The 27,402-nt window shown below is 36.9% G+C and overlaps 1 protein-coding gene across 2 annotated transcripts in view; it reads left to right on the top strand.

The window, feature by feature from the left end:
- LOC127933373 (alpha-(1,6)-fucosyltransferase) overlaps window positions 1–27,402 on the top strand; it is an 83,343-nt gene that overhangs the window by 37,825 nt on the left and 18,116 nt on the right. For both annotated transcript variants that reach the window (XM_052530342.1, XM_052530341.1), the window contains one exon: window positions 15,850–16,355. In XM_052530342.1, the coding sequence (XP_052386302.1) occupies window positions 16,153–16,355 (203 nt within the window). In that variant the 5' untranslated portion in view covers window positions 15,850–16,152. The remainder of the gene's footprint in view (window positions 1–15,849; window positions 16,356–27,402) is intronic.

Raw genomic sequence — 27,402 nt, 5'->3', positions numbered from 1 at the left:
GTTAGAAGTTAAACGGATCGCAGTTGATCCGTAGCCTACTATGTACGGTTGAGACTCTACCGTTTCGGCACACATGTGATTTGCAAGCAATTTTAAACCACAATAAGAAGGAACATAAGAGAGAGCACAGTTCGTTACTCGTGCTGTTCTCACAAAACAATCAAAGCACACACAATAGTCATGTTTCAGACAGCACAGATATACAGAAATGCCAAGCCTATACATACACATAAAATTAGCCTATCTCTTTTGTTTTTATTTTGTGCAGGTGTCTTAGGTCTCATAATTACACAAATCAAAAGATTAGGGTCAGATTTACTAACAGCTTGGTGTTAAAAACTACTTTCAGGATTTACTAAAGATCCTCAGTGAAAGGTGTGGACACAGGCATTTTTTGAGACTGACATTTTTGCATATGCATTTGTAGGAGTGTCCCTTTCAATCGCAGAATTTATGAGAGGAGAGTATTTAAATGAATCACGCAACATGATTTACTAAGGTTTGTGGTACTCGATTTACTGGTTTTTGTATCTTTTCAATGGGAGCGGCTTACTTCTGCCAATATTCAGTTTTCATAGCAACCAAATATATCAACTGAAAAAAAAACACAGTGCCACAGAAACACTCTCAAGAGCTCACAGCTAGGCTTTTTCAGCTGGGCTAAGAACACTTTGGTGGACACATGGCCTTAGTGTTTAATATGAACTGTTTCAATTTATCTGTGAATAATCGAAAAACAGAGAGTTACAGGAATGTAATTTTGTATAGTGTTGTGTAAGATAAGACTGCTGTAAAAAAAAAACAATCTGAAACTAGCATTTAAGATCTTGCAAGTCACTCCCTGTCTTTTTGAGCATTACCGTATTTTTCTGACTATAAGTCGCACTGGACTATAAGTCGCATTTATTTAGAACCAAGACCATCTAGAGCCGTGAGAGGGCGCTCTATGTTTTCAGTGTAGACTACAGGAGCAGCATAGAGCGCCCTCTAGCGACTGTAGACGTAATGTTTTCTTGGTTCATGTCAAATTAATTTTAATAAATAAGTCGCACCTGACTATAAGTCGCAGGACCAGGCAAACTATGAAAAAAAGTGTGATTTATAGTCCGGAAAATACAGTACATTTTTATATAATCGGAAAGAGCACTGCTGATAAAAAATTCTGATATATACACTACAACGAGACGGCAGTCAGACTTCCTTTATGTGTCACTTCTCTAGTTTATAAAAAGAAAGTGCATTCAGTATATAAGCAGTCATAAGCACACATGTTGGTTTCAGTCTCCTAGTGATACGCATTGACACAATGGCTTTTAGGTGATGCTATATGTTAAATCCCAACTCTGAACCTAACACGAGTCAAATTTTGTTGTATTTTACTTCGCTTCGCAGGCAGCTGTACCTTGCGCATGAATTCAGCTGCATGCCAGCAAACCAATGAGACCGCGTTATAATCCTTACAAGTCATAGCAAAAGAGTGGAAGCACAAGCTGCTGTGAATCCACTCGCCTGGAGGCTTTCATTAAGAAAAAAAATAATAATAATATTGCCACATACTGAAAAGTACCATTGTTTGTCAAAAGATTATTTGACATACTTATTCCCAACCCTTTATTAAGCTTTAAGGTACATCTCAAATGACAAGGGATCAGCTTATAATTATATTTATATTTATTAACCCACAAACTTAGTTTCTCATATTGCCTGGGTATGCTTATATGGACGAAACACCACTGTAATAATGTTACAGTGAGTTACTAATATGATTGTAAATGAGTCAAAAATTACACATTCATAGCTTAGTCATTTAAAATCAATTCCCCATTGCACTTGTTGTGTTGGCATACAGTGTTAGCATGGCTAGTCTATGGCTAACACGTGACCTGATTTACACAACGACTTTTATGTGCTGGATATTTAAATGAATCAGTCAGACAGATTCATGAATCAGTCTCAAATTCACAAGTTATCAATTTGAATTAGTTACTCAATTAATGTTAGTACACTTTGAGCGGATTGTAGACATCAACTTGTGCACAAAAAGTTGTAGTAGTGAGACTGAATTTGTTTTTCAGATGTCTTCAGATGTTTTATTTGCACGTTTTAGTGATCCACTGAAGTTACTCGTGTGAGTGTGTGTGTGCCTGTGTATTTTATCAGGATTGGCCCTGCTGCAAATGCTTAAGTTGCTTAGCAACAACTGTTAGTGTTCTTCAGGAAATGTTGGCTGAGGGGCTTGTTTGCTTGATGGTGCTTATAGGAGCTTCCTTCACTAAATGCCAATAAAGTCAGCTCATGCCATCTCTATCTAGAGCACTCACACACTCTTATCTATATGGCAAGGTTGATAGGGCTTTTCATGGAGGCTGACATTACTGTGTACTGTGAGCTTACTAAAAAATACTTATATCATCGCAGATGCTATTTCCTGGCGTATTATCTCAATAGAGCACTGAAAAGAGAAAAACACCAAAGTTCAATACTATGTGTTTTTTATTTTATTTTCTGCTGGCCCTGGCAATATTTTTACTGTGCAACACCATATTTTTATCTGAATTTATGTCTGACAAGCTTTGCAATCAGTTGTATGAAAGGGGTGGAGTTATGGAAAGTTAATGATTGGAGAGGTCCGGTATACATCAGCAGAACATTTCACAGGAAGATTGAGTTTATAAAAAAACATGGATGGATTCATTCACAGTAAGATCAATACAATTCATTTAGAAAATAGAAATTTAAATTTCATGCTGACTTTTTCCTTAGAAAAAAAATTTGCATAACGCCGCCCAAATGTTCACGCAAAGAAAGAAGGCGTAACTTTAATTCTTGCTGTTGCTGTCACTGCCATGTTGTGGAGAAGCTGTGTTTCGTTGTGAAAGCGAAGCTACTTTGTTTGGCCTTCCAAAAGAGGACACGACTAGAAATCAGTGGTTAAGATGTATTTACAACACAGTACTCACAGACCGTAAGTACGGTTTCAAATCCAACGGATTTGCCACTGACGATAAAAACGGAAGTTTTGAACAGTGTAGAGAGTAGTGCTTGTTGTTTGTCATTTCTTTGATCACAAATGCACAAATTCATAAGGGATTTATGTTCACGTGGTGCGATGCAACGCTACGCAATGCATGAAGAGACAGTGTAATACAACAGTGTAGTGGATACAACAAATGCCTAATTTGTAATGGGTTTCATTTGTTTTGTCTCATTGCGCTGATGTTCTGATGATTTGTGCTACCTTGTCAGATTTTGCTACTTCCCATTAAAAAAATGGTAGCATATATCGGAAGCAAATTCCTTTATTAACGTACACTTCAGCGGTTCTCAGTTCCAGTCCTTGTGCCCCCCAGCATTCCATATTTTTCTTGTCTCTCTTTGTTAACACACCTGCTTCAGATAATCAGCTCGTTAAATGTGAGCTCCGTGAATGAACTGTGTCCCCATTGACATGGTCCCTACCCAGTGTTCATTGCTCCCTACTCCCTGAGCAGGGGAAATCTGTTGAAGTTCACTTCACTTCTAAACCTTCATTCATGGATTTGCGCTGCGCAGCTTCTTCACACACGGACAAGTGTTACATCATTTACCTCTGTAAATAAAATTTCAATTCACGTCTCTCACACTTAAATGCACTTTGAATGGAACATATATGTTCGGTTTGAACTGGAATCATGGCAGAATATCTTGTGATGTCCACTTCGCAGGGCACTTACGTTCGAATAGAACAAATGTCTGAAGCGATAAGAAAAACATACAAAATGTGCAAAGCAGGGGGTCGCGAGGACTGGAATTGAGAACTGCTGCCCTACACCAACCCTAAGTCTACCCTTACAGTAGGATAAATACAGTGTTGGTAGCATAATCTGACAGGTAGCATTATTCGTTAGAACACCGGGAGACAGCATCACAGTATAGTAAGGGGCGTTACATTTCTGTCACTCACTTGAGGCATTCGGCCAATAACAATGCACTGGATAGCTGGCCAATCAGACGCTTTTCAGAACGATGAGCTTTGTAAAAATTGACGTGTTTCAGAAAGGCGGGGCATAGAGGAGAAACAATAATGTACAGTATGTTGGAAAATAATGTTTTTAGTTTTTTTTTCTTAAATCGCATAAACATTTCTTTACACCAAATACACTTTTTAGCAACATCATATGACTGCTTTAAAACTTGACGAAGTCCCAGAAAAAGGTGCAGTCTCACGGAAATGCCTTTACTGTGTTTCCTGAACTGTATATTTGTTTTGAAGCTGCTGCCACAGCAAACAATTTTTCATGGGAGCCCGCATGAGCTGACGGCTGTCCTAACGGTGCAGTGGAGGAACGGGACGTGTGTTGACCCGCATCACACAGAAGAATCTGTGATGTTGACATTCTTGCACACTGTCACATACTTCGTATCATTAAACATAAAAAATAAACTTCTGAGGATTTATTCATTTAGAAGCTATGACCTTTGTAATGGCACTGGAGCTTGTGTGTTTATGTGTGTTTGTGTTGTGTGTACTGTAGTCGGTCTCTCTCCAGGATGTTAATAGAGTAATGAAGACCGATCAGCTTCTCTGCAGCACGAGGTGGGAGCTGGTCCAGACTCTGCAGGACTTCTGCTGGTCCACCCCCAGCTTCATCCATTCACAGCTAGCACTGTCAGCTTTCGAGAAAGCAAGCATTGAACAAAACGTCGGCTGCTTTCATTGAGGCTCTAAGATTAGATGTTTGGAGCGAGGTCACCCATCTCCTTAGTTTTTTTTTTTTTTCTGTCAGGCGATGGCCCTGTTGGCCACTGTTAGAGATCTCCATTGTTTTGACATGTCAGAGGAGGCAGTGCTGCTTCTAAAAGAGCCTTTGGATGCAGCAAGAGCCTCCATTGTGGTTGTAAAGAAGGAGGATGAGGTGCCAGAATCAGCCAGAGATCCTTGGCTCTGTCTCTATTGTGTCTTTAAGATGGTCAGCTCAAACTCTGGAAGTGGCTGCCATGAATTACAGGGGGGATGGAACCAGCTGCAACAAACCCCTGAAAGAAGAAGATTCCTTAGTTAAATTTAAAGTTAAATTAGTTAAATATATATATTGTTTTTAACATTAATAATTAGCATATTAGAATGAATTGGATTCAAGTGTCTGAAAACTAGAGTAATGGCTGCCGTTAAATAAATAAATATAGAAAAATGTACATTTCAGTAACATTTCATAAAACTACTGTTTATATATTCTAAAAAAAAATATAAAAGTAAAAAAAAATGCATCCAATTGATGTTTCAAATTAATTCTTCATATTTACTACAAATGAGCCATTAGAAACCAATACTGGTTGACCATTAGTCCTTAACTAAAAAGACACTGATGCTAGAAGCAAGATGCTGTTGTATGACTTTTTTTCATGAAGCACCAAATGACAAATTTAACAGTCTCTGAGCTGAGAATGGAAGGGAATCAGCTCCAAAAAAGACAAAAAGCACTATAAAAGCATCAGAAAAGTGGTCATACTGCAACCTGTTCGAGTTTCGAAAGATGTGGTGAGTAAATGATGGCACAATTTTTATTTTTGGTGGAACAATTCCTTCTTGTTCTTCTCAGTTTGTCAAATGATGACAAAGGCGGAAAGAGAGGTTAGACGAGCTATTAGGATTGTTGAAGTCTGCCGGATCAGTCTAGACAAACATGACGTTTCCATTGAAGCGGAGAATCAGCACCGACAAGCAAGACAGAGAAATGCCAAAACGAAACAATAGCAGGCAGGAGAGATCTCAGGTGAGACATATGTTCCACTGATTCAGTGATTTATTCTCCACCCATGAAACAACAGGCTGAGACTTTAGCATGATTGCTCTCACGTCAGTGCACTCATTGTAGCCAGAGGTGGTGAGTGTAATGACAGGCTGAGTTCTAACACGTCCGCTCACACACTCATAGGCTTTCCTCATGCTCTTTCATCCCTTGGAGGCAGTTGCAAACTGATTAGCCCTTTCTATCGAGAGCGACTCGTGGAATCAACAGAGCTGCTCATTAACCAAGCAATACTAAGCAGATCAATACTCCACGCAAGTCGCAAGCCCAGGAGGAGACACTGAGCCTGGTTTTAAACAACCCCCAGAAACAACTCACTGTGTCTTCTGCACTAAAGCAAATGCTATAACATCTCTTTCACAGCCACAAATATAAGCTACTGTATTTGTTATGTAACACAACAAAATTAACCTAGCTTGAAAAAGTAGCTAGTTCAAATGTCCATACTCATGTCTATCGTGATAATTACGTGATAATTATCGTGCAAACTAGTTGTAGGTATTCAATGTTGAATTTTAGTTGAATTTGCAACCTTGTTAGCTTTTTCATAATTGTTATAGATTTGATAAATTTGATTATTTGAATCCTTAACTAATATATAACAAAAAGTTTTCAGTGTCACATGATCCTTCAGAAATCATTCTATGTTCTGTATTTTCTTGATTTGGTGCTCAAGGAACATTTATTATTGATATCAGTTTTGGAAATGTTTTTGAAGATAGCAAAATCAGGATTCTTTGAGGAAAATAAAGTTTCAAATCTTTTGTAACATTACAACCATTACTGTCTGGCTTTTGATCGCTTAATGTGCCCCTCGCTAAATAAAAGTATTCTATATGAATCTCACTGACACCAAACCTTAAACATTGGTATGTATTTTATTTTGACGTTTTGATATTGACAGTTAACATTCTCTAAAGGTTAAGAATGAAACGAAGCATTAAATTGTAATAGTTTTTTTTTTTTTTTTTACCCTATTTGTGGAAAGTGTCCATTATCTTTTCGCAGGCTTTGAAAATGTTATTTCTCTCCCTCTAAATACTATCCTTTTTAATTGTTTAAATTTTCCCTTTCCTTTCCTTTCTTTCATTCCACAGTGAAGGGATGTAATCACCATTTCAAAAACACTGTGAGACGGTCAGTTTTGGCTGAGGTAACATGCTCAGATTTTGCGTAGCCAGAAGTCTCTAAACACTTCCCACATCTCCCTGCCTCTCACACCTGTGACCCCAGTAACATTTTATAACTTGTATGACATTAAATTTATAGCTTGCACTGTATCTATGCAGTACATGATTGCAAGAGTGCAGCAGATCTTTGTGAAAATATCTTAGATTTACTTTAAATGCATCTATTTGTTTGCTCGGTGTACAACCGTATTTCTTTATATAGACCAGCACATATTGCCATTTCTTCACTAATATCCCAAGGCCAGAATGACAAGCTAATTTTTCCTTTGGGCTCCAATTCTTTTTCTCTTTCTTTCATATTCTCACATGCATTTCTAGCGCACGTGCCAGAGCAAAGGTCATCTATTGTACAGGCTCATAAAAAGAGCAGATCAGAGCTGAATCAAGGCCTATTTTATCAACTAACCTAACACTAAATACATCTGACAACCTTCCAGGCACTGTCGCATTGCTGCTCGACTTCTAGTGCCTTTTCCATTAAGACAAAATATAGCTCTGTACTTACCTCATGGCCCGAGCAATAATATGTTCTCACTAAACATCCATCCAATGTTCATCCACTGCTACCGTGATGCATATAGATTTATCTTCGCTCGCTCTTGATAGCCACTATACCTTTACCATTAAACACACACCCACAGGTGCACTCAACCTTTCCACTCTCATAAGAAGTTAAATCAAATTTATACCCAACCTCAGGCACACATCCCCAGTCGCACTTGCAGCTCGCCAAGAGTCTATTATAGCTCTCGACTCAGCACTCTAATGTGCTGAGATCATTCAGCATCTCTTTTTCTAGCTGCTCTCTTGCTGGAGATCTTTTGACTCATACAGATGCACATTGTACAATTAAAATGGAAAGGACTGATTAGTCATACAGTACAAGATCAGAAGTGGTTATGGCCCATTACTGAGGCAAGTATTATTAATATTGCTCATATTTGGGGTTACAGGTTTTTTTGAACCCATAAGCCTGAATAGGGACTCATTGTCAATGGAAGGTCTACAATCTTCAACTGTACACGGTGTGTAAAACCGCAATAATTTTCACTCAGAAATTGTTAGTAAATTTCACAACAGTTACTAAGAAACAGCGTGTAATTAAAAATGGTATTTTCAGTCACACTTGTTTAAGGAGTGATGCCTTCTATGAAATATTAACTTTTAATACTTTTGCCTTAATAAATCTTAATTTGTTGCTTTATTAATAGTTAGGTAGGATTAAGGGATCTAAATAGTGCATTAATTTACACTTTAAAAGTACTAATAAACAGCAAATATGCTAGTAATATGCATGCTAATAAGCAACTAGTTATTAGTGAGAATTGATTGGTCCCTAAACTAAACTTTTACTGTATTTTCTTGTAAAACATACTTCAGTAATCTTTGTGTTATTTACCATTCAGAACAATCATTTTTTGCAGTCTAGAGACCAACTAGAACACCTAAGCAGCCACCGGCCATTGCTCTCAAAACCACTCTGAACTCCCAAGCAATGGCCTAGCAGCCATCCGCTCTTATTTTATTTATTTATTTTGAAAAAGTTAAAATGTAGTTTTATTTCCTCCTACATATCTTACATCATATCTGTCCGAGATCTGCCGGCCTTAAAGTTGAGTAAGATTTTTAATGAAACTGGTGGGTTGCTTAAGCTTCATTTCAGTTTCCAATTGGGGGCTTCTTGTATTTGAAGGCCTTTCTCAAGCAGACACACACACACATTTTATGCTTATTGCCTGTGTGATTTGGAGGTTATGAAATTTTATGCTGTATTTTGAATTTATATATTTTAAATGTGTGTGTGTGAGAGAGAGAGAGAAAGAATGAGAGTAATATAGTGCATTGTATCATTTTTATATTATTGTAGAAGGGCTTATGCACATCTATGGCAGATAATGGATTAAAATACTTTATATTTTTATACAATAGCTCAAGTATTCATTATGGTTCACACAGCTGCAAATACATACACAAACTAATACACCTAGAGAGGGAACACCAGATTGCCTTAACAGGTGTTGCCTGCCTAATGTGACACTTATTGAATATAAAACTGATGAAAGAGACAAACCAAAGCTTTTCCCTTCTAATTGCCCTCCCACCCCCACCCCTGTTTGAACAGGCTCACCGTTTTGCATAATTATTTTTTTTTTAATTATTATTATTATTATATACACACATGCACAGGTCCCTCCGAGAATGTGTCTGTTCTTTCCGAGCAGGTGTGACATTTTCTCTGATGATCTGTGATCGCCGCAAGCCACACCTGTCTCACACACACATACACACACACAATGAGAGTTGTGTACTCCCTAGCATAGTATTTCAGTTTAGTGCAGTTTATTGTAGAACTCTCACACTTCTTTCACAATCTAAGACTATAGACATTTCTAAACCTCCCACAAACTGCTCATAACCTAGTTTTTTAAATTAGGTTATTATTAGGATTACACATCTCGTTTTATTGAGAGCCACATTTATTATTTCGCCACATTATATTAAATATTTATTTTTATTTTTACTTATTTATATATATATATATATATATATATATATATATATATATATATATATATATATATATATAAAGCAATGCAATAAATCAATCAAAAGTGAAAGTTAAGATATTTATAATGCTACATAAGACTTCTGTTTCAAATAAATGCAGTTCTTTGAATTGTTCTGTTCATCAAAGAATCCGTACGGTCCCACAAAAATATTGAGCAGCAAATGTTTTCAACATTGAAAAAAATAAACTAACTAAATCAGCATAAGCAAAAGATTCTGAAGAATCATGTGACTCTGAAAAATGGGAAACTTGAACAACCTTTAAGGAATAGTTCACCCAAAAAATTTAAATTACACCATTTATAAAGCTTTGAAGAGCCAGGACATTTGTTTATATAACTCCAGTTGTATTCTTTTGACAGAAGAAAGTAATATAGTACACTTAGGAAAGCTTGAGGTGAGAAAATCTGGGTAATTTACTTTTTTGGATGAACTATCCCTTTAAAGGAGACTTAGTTCTGCAGTTATATCAGCAATAATGAAGCACAATACACACCAGGTGCACCTCATAATGCCTTTCCAGTGGTGTTCCAGTTCTGTGACCTGTCCTCCAGGCCACCTGCTCCTGTTGTGAGTTTGGACTTGGGCCGGGAATAAGAGGGCCAGGGTGTGATGATTGGAGGATAGAGAACTCCAACACAAGACTGCCACAGCTGAGGTCAAATGGTAGTTGTTTACTGTGCTTTCAACACCATAAGAATTCATTTTCCCTTTTTTTATCATTCTATTCATCCACCCAAAATAAAAGAGCATTTCTTTATTTAGCTATTTATCACATTCCAAGGGTGTTTTATTTTGTTTTTCTTTCCATTGGCCTGAGTCAACATGTATCATGGCGTACATAAAAGGATAGTTCACCCAATAATGAAAATTCTGTCTCCAATTACTCAATGTCATGCCTTATTTGGTTATCACTGACAAAAACATTGAGACATTTCCCAGAATATCTTCTTTAATGTTCAGTTTAGAAATGCCCATTGAGACTTTTATATTCAGTTCAAAACAATGGGGCAAGACTGAAATATAATGCACGGTCACTGCGGTCTTTCATACATGATGATGTTTGAAACGTAGTACTGCTGTGACCAGTCATTATCTCAGAAATGTATCTCAGTATTTCTGTGCACAAGTTTCATACTGATCCCTACTGAACATCAGTATCCATTCATTTCGGATAGACTACAGTTGAAATATGTTTTGTCCATTTCCCTCGAATTCCAGAAATCTCTAGCCTTTTTAGTTTTCCACAAATTTCTGAATCTGACTCCAGCACAGATTTTTGACAGAAGTGCACAGCCCTGCAGCTTAGACAGAAGACCGGATAGGATTTGAGAGTTTAAGATACAGAAATTTAAGCCCACATTTTCATGTCATTGATTAGGATTTCACTATGCAAACAAGATAAACGCAGCTTCCTGCATTGCAGTAAGAGGGGCAAGCGTGGCATTTGACCTGGCCAAGTTAATTCAGTGCCTCCATGAGACGTCAACAGAAACTAATGTGGAAGAGCATAAAACAACAGCTAGGCTTGGTATTTTACAGGTACATTCGGTTATTACGATTTTTAAATGCTCCTACCAGATTTTTGGTCATATAAATAAAAATTGCAAATTGGATAAATGTACATCTTGTCTGTGTAGGTCATAGTAGAAAAATCCTTAATTGTATGAATTCTGTAGGTTGTTCTAAGCAGAAGCCCAAATGTCCTTAGAGACATTTTTGAGAAGGGAAAAATGTTCCATCCCACGGCATCATTCCTGGAGTGGCTCTTAAATTTATGAAGTGTCATATTTTTAGAGCTGAATCTCAGGGACTAATATTGATAAATCAAGGCCTGGGTTTGTGGTTCAGTTCTTTTAAACTCACTATATAAGACTTAGTATCTTACATTTCACTTGTAACCTTAGTCCAATATGAACACAAAAAGAATGAAAGCAGTTTGTCATATTTAGTATTTTTGTTTTTTGCATGTGATGGCCTGCTTAACCTGCTCGCATTCAAGCCCTCTGGCTCGTACTGCGCTAGATGCTGTACACAACATGAGTCATGTGCATCCAGACCACACCTGAACATGACATGCATGTGTTTTTCATCCTACTCGGTGATTAAAACATTCATCCTCTACCTGAATAGAGAGCTTACAAGTAGTCAGTGATTCTCACAGGACACTGGATCTGTACAGACGTCAGGCTGCATAATGCAGTGCAAATTCAGTGGGAGTGGTCCACAGATATGTAGAGCACCCACAATGCATCTCTACTGGAAAGAAAAGAGCTGACAGTATGCACATCAGTATGGGAAAGGAAATTAGGGTGTCTATTATCGTTGCTGTGTGTGTGGTGTGTGTGTGAGAGAGAGAAGAAAAAAAATCTTTAACAGGAGAAAAGGACCATCTCTATTTAAAGCTGGATTAACTGAGAAATGTCAATAAAACCTCATTTAAAGAAAAAATTCTAGTGAAGAAGTAGGAAGTAACCAACAAAAGAAAAGGAAATATCAATACAGTAGTGTGTTGTGATACTCTATCATCACAACATTGAATCGATAACTATTTCAAATGATTGTTATTTCGCATTTTAAAAGAGTTGTTCACCCAAATATGAAGAATCTGTGATCATTTGTTTACTCTCATGTTGTTCCAAACCTGTATGACTTTATTTCTTCTAACGAATATACTGAAAAAGCAGAAATGTTGAAAATTGTCACAATGGAAGAAAACAGTGAAGGTGAAATTGCCCTTTTAAAGTGTGTCATTTCTAGCACCTTAAAAAAAAGTTTGTAGAAAGTACATTGAACTCTTACGTGTCACATTGAAAAGCTGAGTTATGAAAATCCTAACGGTGAAAGTCAATGTAGCATGACTGCTCAGCTATATCAAGTGCATGGATTAGCTGTGTTTTTTTGCAACGTCAACAAGAACAAGCTGATATTAAGACTGGGTATCGGTAACAACATTGCAATGGGATTGTGATTAAAACTGTCTGATCCAAACGAGAGACCCACTGTGTTCATGAGAGAGTAAAAATGATAATACGGATAGAATAATGACCATTTTGAAGCAATAATGTCTGATATATCAATATAGGATTCCGTGCTTGATTTGATATCAAATAAGTAAATGAATTTCTTGCCATGTGGAAAAAATGACTTACAAATAATCAAATAATTCTATAATGTATAATATCTAATAATGTTCTATATTATTATGTTATATAGTATTAAAATGATCAATCTTTATGAATGTATCACTGTATGATAGTTGGAAGTCAAGCATTTACAGCATGCTCTCTTTTTTAATCCTATGAATTATCCGATAAATAATATATAGATTCTATACAATTATATTTGATAAATGCATGTTATTGTGAATGATTTTGGACTTATATATATGTCAAAATATAGGAGAAATTATCTGTAGCTACTTCTGTTACATCGCAACATTTTATGGAAACTAGTTTTCTCACTTTTTTTTTCCTTTTCTTTTTTTAATAATAGTTTTTGTTAATAGATTTTGTAACCTTGCCACTCAACATTTCAGTCTAGTTGAGTTTGTCTATCATCCTTTGTTGGGAACAAGAAGAGGGAGAAAGATACGTGAAACCCTGCTGTAATCCACCCTAACCTGAGCAGGCTGTTGTTCAGCCCTGCACGCTTTCATAAATGCAGGCATTAATTATGGATTTATTGCTGTCCTTGTCTGTGCGCAACTGTGTCACTCTGCAGACCTCAATTATTCATGAGCTGTAGGAGCGGGATAAAGGGGGGTGCACTCATGCAGGACGGTGCAGTTTACAGATTATTTCTCTTTCAGCACCAAATCGTCCCGCTTGCGTTATTGCAGTATTTTAATGATTTGCTCCCCATTTCTCATTTAAAACTAAGACTAATAGCAGTCAGTGGTGACATTTCTGTAATGAGGATGTTGAGGGTGTATTTAAACTGACTCTCTGTGATATAAGTTTGTGTATGAAACTGGGAATCTCAGCTCCACCCCTCAGTTAATTTTAAATAAGTAGAATTTCCTGCTGAAGAGGCACTTTATTTAATGTAGTAAAGAGATATGTCGTCATGCATTGCGCACTTCTTCCCTGGAGAAATTATATGACGTTTACTCTTTTACACACATCAAATAAAGAGTGTTTTATAGAGATGGGCCATATTCTAGACTTTGATAGCAATTTAGATTTTGCTTGAATCTTTTATCAAGATTTATAACACTGAAAATAATCAGTTAGTTTTTTTAACCTTTTCTACACTATTTCTGACCATTACACTAAATAAAGAAATGACCGTTACATTACGAGGTCCAAACCATGCTGTGTGATGCGACACAATTAAAACCATTTGCTATTTACCTATTAGATTTTACTGTGGAGCTATGAGAACGCCATAGCAGCAACTCGTTCCCCATGATCACATACGTAACCTGGGATGTTTTTGAACAGTTTTGAAAATTATAATAGTGCAAGGAAGATCTTTAATGAGTTTATTAGCTGACTTCAGTGTAAACCAGCAAGAGTGTGGGTAAATCGTATGTTTCTGTGTAGTAGTGCCCCATGTGTGCACCCTGTTGACTGCTGTAGTGATGTGCATAAATAGCTGGCGGTCTGCTGTACTGAGACACTACAGAAGGTCACTCTATTGATTCAGTCCCGCACTGCGGCCTTTGATTACCGGGCTTGACACACCACCGCAATCTATAATGCATTGTATATGCTCTGTGCAGAAATCCATAATGACTCTCTATATTCCACCCTCATTCATAATGAAGGATAAACGGTGCCCACTTTCCCCAATCTGTCAGATAGTCCCCATCCGTCAGCCTCATTTTACATGCACAGTGAGTGGCACATTATTTTAGCTCTGTAAATGGTTCACTTTTAAGATACGACGTGGCTACTCGCGGGTGTGCTGTGTGTATTAACTTGAGATTGTGATACAAGTGCATTTTGACAGTTATTTCTCATTTAAGTCGATAAATGAATGTACAAGCATTGACAAGTTAAACTAGAATCACAGCGAGTGTGTGTGTGTGTGTGTATGTGTGTGTGTTTGTGTGTGAACCAGTTTGCACTGAATTGAATGCGATGAGATAAATTTTCACTGGATGCACACAAAAACAGACATACCCTGTATACATATGGTCCATGTACATAGAATACTAGACCACTGTTTCCTCATAAAGTGCTATGTATACTTACATATTGCTTGCTTTTTCTGTAAATGATGTGAAACTGAATGCATTATGCAAACGTTTCAAACAGTTACATGCAACATTTTCACATGACCTCATTACATACTTTTCATTTTGCATGCACAAAAAAAAAGGAAGAAAAAAACCAAAAAGAAGTATTACATTTCATTCATTGCAGGAGATTTATTTGGAAGTTCACGTTTATGCATTTGGAAGCTTTAATCCAAAACGTCTAACTTGGCATTTAAGGTGCACATTTACCTTTTTTTTTTCTCTCTCAACTCTTTGAGCTACAGGAAAGCTCAATAAACTTGGAGAGATGGTTTTAGTTTGACTTGATGTAATCCATAAGGTTCATTAATACAAACATAATATAAATGACAACATACAGTAAATGTAAACATATACATACTTGTGTATTTATATACATAATATATTATTTTATTAACAAATGTAAGTTGTCAACATTTGACAAAAGCCAACATTACAGTATATACATGTATGTTTATTATATATTTTATTATATTTATGTACAAAAAAAATTACACTTTAACAAGTCAGAATTGGTTTGCTTTGCAATGGTGTTGTGCAATGACTCAAGGTGAAATTTTCTTTTCTACTTCCTGTAAAGTGATACATTGATGAACAGTTGTTCTCTGTGTCACTGTTATTGCCCTTCTATGTATATTCATGTATGATTTGGAACTTCTCTTAAGATGGCATAAGAAACAGAAAACATTAATGTGTTACAAAGAATAGTATTCTCAACAGATCTGGGGTCTCTCTTTTCTTTCAAATCATTCTTGTTATTCCCTTTCTTGTCCTTCCCTGCACATTTTTGTAACTGATTAATTCTAAGGAATCCATTATTTGCACTTTTACTTTGTGCTGACTTGACAACTAACTTTCACCACTCACTATAATCCTCAGTAACAGCTGTACGACTAGAGCGTTGTCAGCAGCTAAGCTCAATCCAGTTTTATATTCAGTGGAGGAAAAGGCAGAGCGAATAGATAATCTCAGACCTCACTTATGCCTTTATCTCTCACAGCTAGCGCAAGCATGTCCTATCATCTCACTGATCACACACGCTTCTGTGTTTTTACAGGAGCAGAATCCCTTGCAGTCCCTAGAGGAATAAGAACTTATCAGAGCCGTTGGTTCTCTGAAGTGTAGTCTCTTAAGTGAAGTCTCAAAGGATCTCAAAACCCTCCGCCCAATCTCTGCGAGGGGCCACTGCCATGATATAACCTCCAAGTCTCTAAGTGCACACGCAAGTTTGACCCAGCGACCCCTGACGTCCCCCTTCCGCTCTAGAGGAGCCCTGAGGTGGAGCGCTTCCACTGAGCTGAGTATGCCTCAGACTCGGGTGTTGTGAAAGGAGAGTGTGCGCTGGGCAGCTCTAGGCGCCATGCGTCCGTGGACGGGCTCGTGGCGCTGGATTATGCTGGTGCTGCTAGCCTGGGGCACGCTGCTTTTCTACATCGGGGGTCACCTCGTGAGGGACAGCGAGCATCCGGAACGGTCTAGCAGAGAGCTCTCCAAGATCCTGGCCAAGCTGGAAAGGCTTAAACAGCAGAATGAAGATCTAAGACGCATGGCAGAGACTCTCAGGTTGGTGAAAGGTTGAGAAATGTTGTTATTTCTTTCAAATTATTCAATTTTCTTTAGGGTTTGTCTTTAAATGCGAGTTACTTGGTTTGCCAGGATAATTAGGGCATCTACTGGAATGGTTTTCCTGCAGGCCAACAGGTTTGAGAAGTCTAATGTGTGATATGTTAGCTGGATTATAATCTTCCTCCACAAATCAGAAAATGATAGATTTGTTGCTTGTTATCCAAATTTGTCTAACCATAAGCATAATTAATTTAGCAATAATCATATATTATTTTAGTATTCATTTTAAATTAGCTTTTATTTTTATTTTTTATTTTTCATTTTCATTTTAATAATTTACTTTTAATTATTTCGCTAATAATTTAAGTATGTAATAATAATAGTTTAATCATTTAAGAATTAATATTACTTTAACCTAAACTTGTGTAGTTGCATACTGACAAATTAATCACCAATTTGTAGCAAATTCACCATATACAACAATAAATGTAAAGACATTTAGACAAACATTCACTGTTAGCAGTGTCCACTGTTTATTTCTCTTGGAGTGTTTATACTTGCTGGGTTACGATTTTTCCTCGTCAGCCAGTAGCAGGTCTTGGTCAGGCTTGCATTAGTCACTTCCTGCCATGCACTGTGGCATTTGACGCCCACTGGGCTAAATTTGAGCTGCTTTGCTAGTTAAATAATCATTATCCTCAGGGAAATCTTTTATAATTGACAGATGCAAACACACTTCCTTATACTGTATATACTTATACTTCACCTGCCTGCTGTTTTCATCTGAATGTGTGTGTGCGCGTGCGTGAATTTCATTAAGCTGTGGTCTTGTCATCTATCTGCCTATGCATTATGTAAGCTCAGTTATTGGTGTCGTTGTAAATTATTAAAATCTCCCAATGATTTATTCCCCAAATGTGCCTCATAATCATCTGATGTTTGACAGCACACATACATACTTCCTCACAATGTTACTGTATTCTTAATCAAATAAATGCAGACATTTTACAAAAACGTAAAAACACACACACACACACACACACACACACACACACACACACATATATATATATATATATATATATATATATATATATATATATATATATATATATATATATAGGCATTATCAAATCAGTCTTTCAGACTAGTTACAAATGCTACAAGTAACCAAAACTTTGGTACACAACACACTGAAAGGGTTTGGACACATTAGCACCATAAAAAGGACTCTTCCTCAAAAGACTAGTATGAAAATCAGCCTCCCATAAACAAATGGAGGAAACGGCATGTCCTACTTCCTGCACAGATGTAAACAAGCTCAGGAACAACACATTTGTTTCATGTTTTTTGGCAGAACATAAACACAGACTTGTGATTATAGTATGATTTTCAAAAGCGTTTTCAAAAGAGTCTGTTTGAAGGCTTTGAAGCCATGCTTTTTTTCATTCGCAGTCAGTTTCAGTAAGTATTACTGAGCTACATACTGATCATTTCATGCTCTAGACAATTATACATGATTAAAAAAAACTGCTGTGTGGGCAATGAAAACCAATGAAAAGTCCCTAGTAGCTGGCCTTTACCGACATCACAGACAGACTGATAGAAAGGAATATATTTATTTAAAGGAGTAAGATCAGTATTGGAAAAAAATGGGGGTTAGCGAGACACTTAACAAGAGCTTTCCAGAGAGCTTTCTTTTTTTCCATGACTGCTTTTTTATCGTTTGCAAAGTTTGTTTCTCATCAAACATACTGGTAGTACATATGCATATAGTGTGCTCCTTCATATGCACCTAATCGCTAAGTTATCGAATCATTCACTCGGCACAATGGTACATTATTACTGTGGCTTCGTTTGAAACTATTTTTGTTGGTGGAGCAAAAATAGACAAAGTACCTAGCAATACTGTGTCTAAAATGTATGTTACTCAGTATTTACTTATTGCTGAAATTTTATATAAATGCAAAATCCCGCTCGAAGTTGTGCTGTTTTTATCTTGCCAACATTCGGGAGCAGCAGCACTCTTGCTTGTGAGATATTGCTATTATTATATTCTTAATAATAATCAATAACCAGTGAATTGTGAATGGATTTGTCAGGATTCTCACTCCTCATAACCACCCAGAAGTCTTTAACAATCTATTTAGAGCTTTTCTTTTACAAGAAATAATGTGTTCATAATAGCTCTGAACTGTCTGGTGTAGCAAACTCCCCAGTTTGAATTCGGATGAAGGGTTTGCATAGAGATGTTTGACTCTAAAGTGTGTGTGTGTGTGTGTGTGTGCGTGTGTGTGTGTGTGTGTGTGTGTGTGCTTGCTACTCAAAGTAGGACAGATGGAGAAAGTGTTATTTGCAGTATATGAACATGTAGAGTCCTAATGAACTGAAACAGTTGGTTCTCCTCCTATCGCTCCGACACAGTACAGTATCAGTGCTGTCAGTTTTTCATTAAGAACTTCCTGTGGGAATTATCAGGCACTGATACACACACACACACACAGCGTGATTCCCCATAAGAGCCCACTGATGCTTCATCTCTCTTATTTATTGATTCCTGTATAAATGAAAAAGCAGATAACTCACACACCGAGGGTTGTTCAGCAGATATGTGGGTGAGTGCCAAACATGGTGCTATGATTGATCCAGAAGTGGGAGCCTGATGGAAGAGAAGGTGTGTGACTCCAGCACTGACAGACACACACACAGTTTATATCTCACACACACACAGAGTACAGAGTAGAAATGGGCCCCCAAACTGCGATGATGACAGTCCTCCATTCACATATACTCACTCTATGTCCAAATATGACTGTTTTCCTGCTACATAGGATTTTGCAACGTGCTCACTTTGGACATTCAGATTACTGCAGAATAATTCATTGAAATTATAGCTGAATTGACTGACAGAAATCTGCTGTGCTTCATTCATCACTACACTCTTTACAGTACACAACTGGCCTTAATGTGACCACACCTTAAGGCAGGTCAGTTTATTTGGCAGTCATATTGGGAAGGCCCCCAGGCAGCGCTTTTCCATGTAGTAGGCATACAGTCTACAAAAATACCTGGTAATAATGGTATGATAAATGTAGCCTTTTTTGCTCAAATCACACTATATATTTTTCAGGGTGTTTTAGCTTATGCACATGCATATTGAAAAAGGAAATAACGAGTACATAAACAGCTTATACCGCTATCTGGAATGCTGAAATAAGGGACTTCATTTCCTTCTTGGCAAGAAAGGATAAGGGTGGAGATAGACTTTGTCTGATAAAGCTGATCTTTTTCATGATTAGAGCAGATATTTACATTTTTTATGATGATAAAAGGACATTTCTAACAAAGACATGTGCCAGCGTGTGCAAGACCGTCTGTGTTTGTCTGAATCTACATTTAAAGGGATAGTTCACCCAAAATGAAAGTCATCATTCTGTAGAATGAAAAAAGGTCTAGTGTTTTGCATAACATTTCTTGGGTGAAATAAAAATAGAAACAAGTCTGATGTATAAAGGAATAAAATTAAAATGGGTGGCATATCACAGATAAGTAGTAGATTTTGATATATTTCATTTTAACCACGTCTCCAACTTTTGTTGAATAATTTTGGGAATTTTTGTTTAATTTGCTCTCCATCTAATCTCATTGCTGTCAAGGAAAAAGGGAGACTGAACTCTCGATTCAGTCAAAGTCATTTAGTCCCTGCTAAATGTGACTAATTACTCTCGGGTTTAGACTTGGCCTTTTATTTGACCTCTCTCTTTGGTGCAGCAGTAATAAAAAAACATCAGACTGTAATTAATTCTGATATAGGTTTCCAAAACACACCTCAAATTGAAAAAAATTCAAAACAAACTATTCTACACCACTACTAGTCATTTGTAAAATAAAAAAATAAAAACACTTATATCAGGTCATACTCACATTTGTCTAACAAATATGCACTTTTAAGAACCACATCATTTGCATAATTTGCAAATACAGGCAGTAGTTGACCTCACACACACATACACACATACTTGGGATTTACCAGGACATTTTACCTAAATTAGTGATATTATTATTGTATTGTTGTATTATTGTATTGTACCAATAATTACCAAAAATATTGCCTATTTGATTCTATTGAAATGCACTCTAGACAGTATAGCATTGATTTTCTAATTTACTTACAATATAGCAACGGTGCTAATTGTTTAAACTCTTTAACACTAAATTTAGATAGGGCCGAGTTCCAATATTCTGGCAGGAAGTTGGGACTCCTTAAAGTGCCCCTATTATGCCATTTTTAAAGTTGCTTATATTGTTTTATGAGTCTCCTAAAACAGGTTTACATGCACGCAAGGTCAAAAAACATGTTCGTTTTCTCAGAAAATAGATTTAATTTTACATAATTTCTAAATGATTCGTAAACGACTACGTTCTAAGAATCAGTCTCTCTAAATCCCTCCTGGATGGGGATTCACGAGCACAACTGGAGCAGGACATTTCTCAGTGGTAAGTGTCAAATGTAGACAAGTTTGTGGTAATTATAAGATGTGATCAAAAAAATTTACTTTCACAGCGAAAGGACAGCGCTTTTCGGAATTATATTAATCACATAGAACTTTTACTGTGTTTGTGGGCAGGCAAGTTAGCAACCTGAAACGTGGGTGGACATTATGCAAAAGTGTTACTTTTTGACATAGATCCGTAACATAATAAGATTCAAATTCCTGCCCACTCATTTCGGCAATTGCGAAGTGACTTTTTTTTTTTTGATAGACAATAACTTTATCTATCGTGTACTGTCGGACTCACAACTTTGCAGATAGTTTATGATCACATACAGCTACATGACACACAGCATAAATGGTAAATAGTCGAAAAGGCATAATAGGGGCACTTTAACAGATATTGTTTTCCTTTCATCGGGCCTTTTATTAATTATTATACTAATTATTGATGTACAGTGACCTGTTGAGATTTCTAAAGGAAAACAAAGGGAGTGATTGTTTTTCCCCTGCAATCAAAGATCATTAGAACAGAAAAGATTTTACACAAGGAAAACTGACCGCTTCCTCCATAATTCATGACGGTCCAGCCTCTTCATTAAACTTTACTTGCCCTTATGAAAACTTAACACAGTTCTGGTCTAGTATCCATAGTTTAAGTAGACTATTTGTTATAATATGCAAAATCATTCATTTGGTTTATACAAAATAATTTGTTATGAAAATAATGTTAGTAAAAATAAATGATACTGTCATTTTTAAAAAAAAAATGATGTTCAATTGCTCTCCTAATATATAACATTTTCAAAAGATGCAAAGTTATTCCAATTAATTTTTATAATTATAAGGATTGTGTTGTGTGGATAAGTATGTCATGGCACAGCGTTTTCTCTGTTTTTATTCTGAGTTCAGTTTATAATGTCAGGGCTAATGTCATGAATTACAACTGAGAAGCAAACACTACTAGACTTTCAATTTGTTCCAAACAACAAACTTTGCTAGTAGACGCATGACAAATGTAAACCCAATGTGTTTTAAAATCAGCTCAAAATGTCAAACATGTTTGATATCCTCCTAACGGATGGAATCTAAATCTGAAGCTAAAAAATCTGTGCAAAAGTCTGTGCTCATAAACACTGTTTGATTTTCTATGTAATATGTCAACTTCAACTGCACAGAATCTACAAACTAGCTTTGACTTTCAGCAACTAACCTCGACTAACCCAGACTACATATTGGGGTTAAAAAATCTGGCCAAAAGTCATGTCTAGCAATTTGGTCTTTAGTAATGATCACAGTGACATTTAAAGGTAGGCCAACCAACTGAAGTTTTCTCTGTTTATCTATCTATCTTTATTTATCTTTCACCACACCAAAAGTAGAACCACCCAAATGGGTTTCAGCAACTTTAACACAATGGTGCCGTGGAGCTCCACCATGAACTTATTAAAGGGTCAATCCCTCTGTAGTCATCTAGGGTTAAGTGATTTGTTTAGTGGCACAATGATGATGGCTCCCGACTCACTTATTGCAGGGTTTAAACCAGCAATTTTTCGGATACAAATCCTGGGCTTTCGCCACAACATCACACCACTTCATTACACTTGACAGTCATTCGGTCACAATGTAAGAGCAGTCATGTACTGGCATCATCCAGCACATCTATATTTGTCGTGCACACACCTACACACCAAGCATCACACAAAACGGTGTCCAATTCGTCAATGATGATTGAAGAGGATGACTGTCTGAGTGTTTGCTAGCTCACTAGCAGCTCTAGTCATTCTGAAATGTTCTCATAGGAGGTCAAAACCACAAGCTGTTGCTGCTTTCACCCAAGTCTGACAGTTTCCTGCATCTTCCACTTTCGTTTTTCACACTTATTTTCATCCTGTCTGCATTTGTGTAAGTGTGTGCGTCCTACTTCAGTACAAGTGTCTCTGTGGGCTGCTACAACATCTCGCAAGGTTTCAGCGTCAGCAGAAACCCAAGGACTTGTGGGATTTCCATCACACCTCTCTGACAGCCATTCCCAAACCCTGGTGTGTTTCTAAATGCTTGTCTCTGCCCCTGCTGTGAGTGATGTGGCCTCATTAGCTGGTGATTGCTGGTTATGTAATGCCACATGATGAAGCTCAAGTTTCCGAGGACAGGTGATGTGTGAGGAGAACAAAAAGAGAAATACAGGGAAGGGAGTTCAAGTGAAAAGTGTAGCTTCTATTGTTGCTGGCTTCGAGAGAACACCATTTACTGTTTCTCAGTTTGTAGACAGTTTGGGAGTTTTGTGTTTTTTAAGCGCGTGTCAGGACTGTGTTTGCTGTTGCAGTCTAAATAACAGCATGAAATTGCACACACAGCTGTAACTGTTACTGTCATTGTTGTGTGTGACCCATTTATTAGTCAAACTGCATATTTAGTGGCATATAATTTAGAGTGAGAAAAAGTCTTATCATCAGGATTTGTTTTAACAGTGAAAAGTAGACCGGGTACTTATTACATCAACAAAAATATTGTTTTAGAAAGGGATGCAAGGTTTTGCACAGTAAAAAAGAGAAATTAATGCAAAGCTCTAGCATGAAACTCTTATGGCGCAGTCTGATAGGTCTAACTCAGTCTGACGTAATGGCATCATTATCACATGGCACAGCTGATTGGTTCTCTCCTGTATTTCTAGCCAATGAGCTCGCTGCTCAACATTCAAATATATTGCCGTATGTTGCCGTAGCAGTGCAGCTTGCTTCAGAATCCCTCCACTATTCTGCCAAGACCTAATACATTAACATTGTCATGTACATTACCATGCCAATCCCTCCGTGAGTTGTCATGACAGAAATATTTTATTCAGCAATAATGCTTTTAATTGATCAAAAATACACTTTCTAATGAAGGCTTTTCTTTTGAACTTTCCATTCACATATATATCATATATATATATATATATATATATATATATGTATGGAAAATCAGGGCTGTGTTCCATTTAGCTTTAAACATACATCCTGCAAAATTCCCTAATCACTTCCTCCTGGGGGAATCCCTGCTGTTGTTTGGTAAATGCATTCCACTTTGCACATGGGATCCGCTATAGTGGACACACACTATGTAAGCAGTGATGCACATCCAAGTCTATGAGGTGGAGGGAATTTAGCGTTGGAAGAGTATGAATACTTTGAAGTGGAATGCTACTGAAGTTTAATAAAACTATGTTAAACAGTATTTTTGCTATTTTCAGTTAGAATTTTTAAATCCTGCATAAATATAACTAACATAAGCAAAATGAGTCTTGGTTAACCCTTAATCAGTCCTTGGGGTCCAGTTAACCCCGCTGAGAGATTCCTTCATTTTTAAAAAGTGTTCCCTTCATCTCAGAGGCATGAGACTCCGACTTTTCATAAATAATCTGTCTAAACACACACAAAATCTGGACTCGATTTGGTTGTTCTAAAACTGTGTAAAAAAATTACCATTTAAGGTCCTGGGGATTGACCCCACATTGAAAATGAATGGGAAAAGTGAGAAAAGTTTTCTTTCTTCTTTTTTTTGTTTTTTTGTTTTTTGTTTCATTTGTCAAAAAAAGACATGTAAACCCAGAATAAATCTGAAATGTTTTACATTTTTACATTTTTTTACATAGAAATTTATGGAGCCAGAAGAGTCTCAATAAAGATAAATGCACACACTACAGTCACATATGCACACACAGGATTCATAGATGCACACACATGATTCATAAATACACACACAGGATACACAAATGCACACAAAATTCACAAATGCACACACAAAATTTAAAAAGCACAGAAGATTCACAAATGCATACAAAATTCAGAAATGCACACAAAAATCAGAAATACACACACAATTCAGAAATGCAAACAACCTTTACAAATGCACTCAAGATTCACAAATGCACAGAACAAGATTCACAAATGCACAGGACAAGATTCAGAAATGTATTTCTGATGCACACACACATATATCTTGATTTACAAACTGCTTGCGGTCTGTGAACTTCACTGCATTTGTGTGTGAATTTTGAGACTCCCCTGACTTGGCTCAACACACAAATGCTTTTTTTTTAAACAGGGAATGATCAGCAACCAATCAGATATCTCCCTTCTTTTAGCCAATCACAAGAATGCACCCCATGTGGGGGGATTGTTTACTTATAAGCCAATCACATGAACGTGTTCACACAGCAATTGTATTAAATTGTATGAAAATACAGATGTTTAGATTACAATTCAGGTTTATTTTTTATTATTTTTTTACAAAATATAAATTAAAAAATGTCTCAATACATATAGCCCAGTGACTGCAGAAAAAAAAGTTAACCATGGATTCATAAATTTGCAATAGGCAATTATTTCATTTTATTTAAATATTTTAATGAAAGTAAAAAAAAAATGTTTAAACCTTTTGAATATTTAAATATATCTAAATATTCTTTTGGATGCAATATAGAAGTCACTTTAATTATAATATTCAGTCCCTACATGAAGAGAGAGTCAGTGGTCCGCTGCGAGAGGAAAGTGGCTCTCTGGCTTCGAAAAGTGGGTCTGCGGCTGTCGTTCGCTTAGGAAAGTGAGTTGATCGCTGCGTGAGGAAAGTGAATCGTTCGCTCAACTTCGCTGCTTGAGGAATCGTTCGCTGAGGAAAGTGAGTCGCTCGCTGCGTGACTCCTGAGGAAAGTGAATCGTTCGCTGAGGAAAGTGAGTCGCTCGCTGCGTGACTCGTGAGGAAAGTGAGTCGCTCGCTGGGTGAGGAAAGTGAGTCGTTCGCTGCGTGACTCCTGAGGAAAGTGAATCGTTCGCTGAGGAAAGTGAGTCGCTCGCTGCGTGACTCGTGAGGAAAGTGAGTCGCTCGCTGGGTGAGGAAAGTGAGTCGTTCGCTGCGTGACTCGTGAGGAAAGTGAGTCGTTCGCTGCGCAAAGTGGGTCGCTGGCTGCGCAAAGTGAGTCGCCGGCTGTGTGAGGTAAGTGAGTCGTTCGCTGAGGAAAGTGAGTTGTTCGCTGATTGGCTTATAAGTAAACAATCCCCCACGTGGGGTGCATTCTTGTGATTGGCTAAAACAAGGGAGATATCTGATTGGTTGCAGATCATTCCCTGTTTAAAAAAAGGCATTTGTGTGTTGAGTCAAGTCAAGGGAGTCTCAAAATTCACACACAAATGCAGTGAAGTTCACAGACCGCAAGCAGTTTGTAAATCAAGATATATGTGTGTGTGCATCAGAAATACATTTCTGAATCTTGTCCTGTGCATTTGTGAATCTTGAGTGCATTTGTAAATGTTGTTTGCATTTCTGAATTGTGTGTGTATTTCTGAATTTTGTGTGCATTTCTGAATTTTGTATGCATTTGTGAATCTTCTGTGCTTTTTAAATTTTGTGTGTGCATTTGTGAATTTTGTGTGCATTTGTGTATCCTGTGTGTGTATTTATGAATTATGTGTGTGCATGTATGGATCCTGTGTGTGCATATGTGAATGTAGTGTGTGCATTTATCTTTATTGAGATTCTTCTGGCTCCATAGAAATTGGTATATAAAATCAACAAATTTGGTATAAATCTGAAAATGTCCACTTCCATAAATGAAGGACTGGTAATAGAGCACAAATGCAACATGGAACAAGCGTGTTCACTCATACACACACACACACACACACACTCACACACACATACACAGGTGTGACATGTGTCCTGGGAATTTTTTTGATTTTGGCAAATAAAATGCACAGAACATAAATGCATAACAATGTGAAGGGGTAGACATAACACACACACACACACACACACACACACAGATAGAGAGAGAAAGAGAGATGTTTGCTAATTTATGTATCATAATTTACATTTACATACACAAAAGCAGACAATTCAAAAGACATCAGACAACAACAAATTCTAACCTTTGACAAAATATAGATTTTTCATTTATTTTAGAATGTTTAAATATATATATATATATATATATATATATATATATATTAGTGCTGTCAATCGATTAAAAAAAATTAACTAATTAATCGCACAATTTTTTAAAATTAATCGCGATTAATCGCGATTAATCGCAATTAAAAGACTGAAACTTTTTGGATATGTAAATGTAAAATGTAAATAATTAATGTAAACTCAAGACAAAGAAACTATTTAAATTCAAAATATGATTGTTTATTGGAATTTTTGTTTAACTTGTAACACAGATTTTCTCATGTAAACAACATACCTGCAATAAACCATCAATATCCTCCAAATTAACTGTTGGCTTGAAAGCCATATTTATTACAGAAATAAAAACACAGGCATGTAAGTACCATTTGAATTTCAAAACAATCAATGCCAATAAAAGACAAAAATGATTTCCATGTTGAATTCTAAGTGGACTGCAAAAAAATTCCAAAGTATAGTCATTGCCAGTGCTTTAAGTGGGCCGGTACGCACTGGTACTCAGTACCGCCACTTCCAAATATAGCTCTTGAGCGTACCGCCACCTCTCCGTGCGCCCAGAACGTGCTTGTAGCGTACCGGTATGCTCATTTGGACATCTGTTTTAA

This window comes from Carassius gibelio, chromosome A17 (assembly GCF_023724105.1).
Source record: "Carassius gibelio isolate Cgi1373 ecotype wild population from Czech Republic chromosome A17, carGib1.2-hapl.c, whole genome shotgun sequence".
Lineage (NCBI taxonomy): Eukaryota > Metazoa > Chordata > Actinopteri > Cypriniformes > Cyprinidae > Carassius > Carassius gibelio.
Note: the sequence above shows the minus strand (reverse complement) of the source record. Positions and strands in the feature narration are given on the sequence as shown.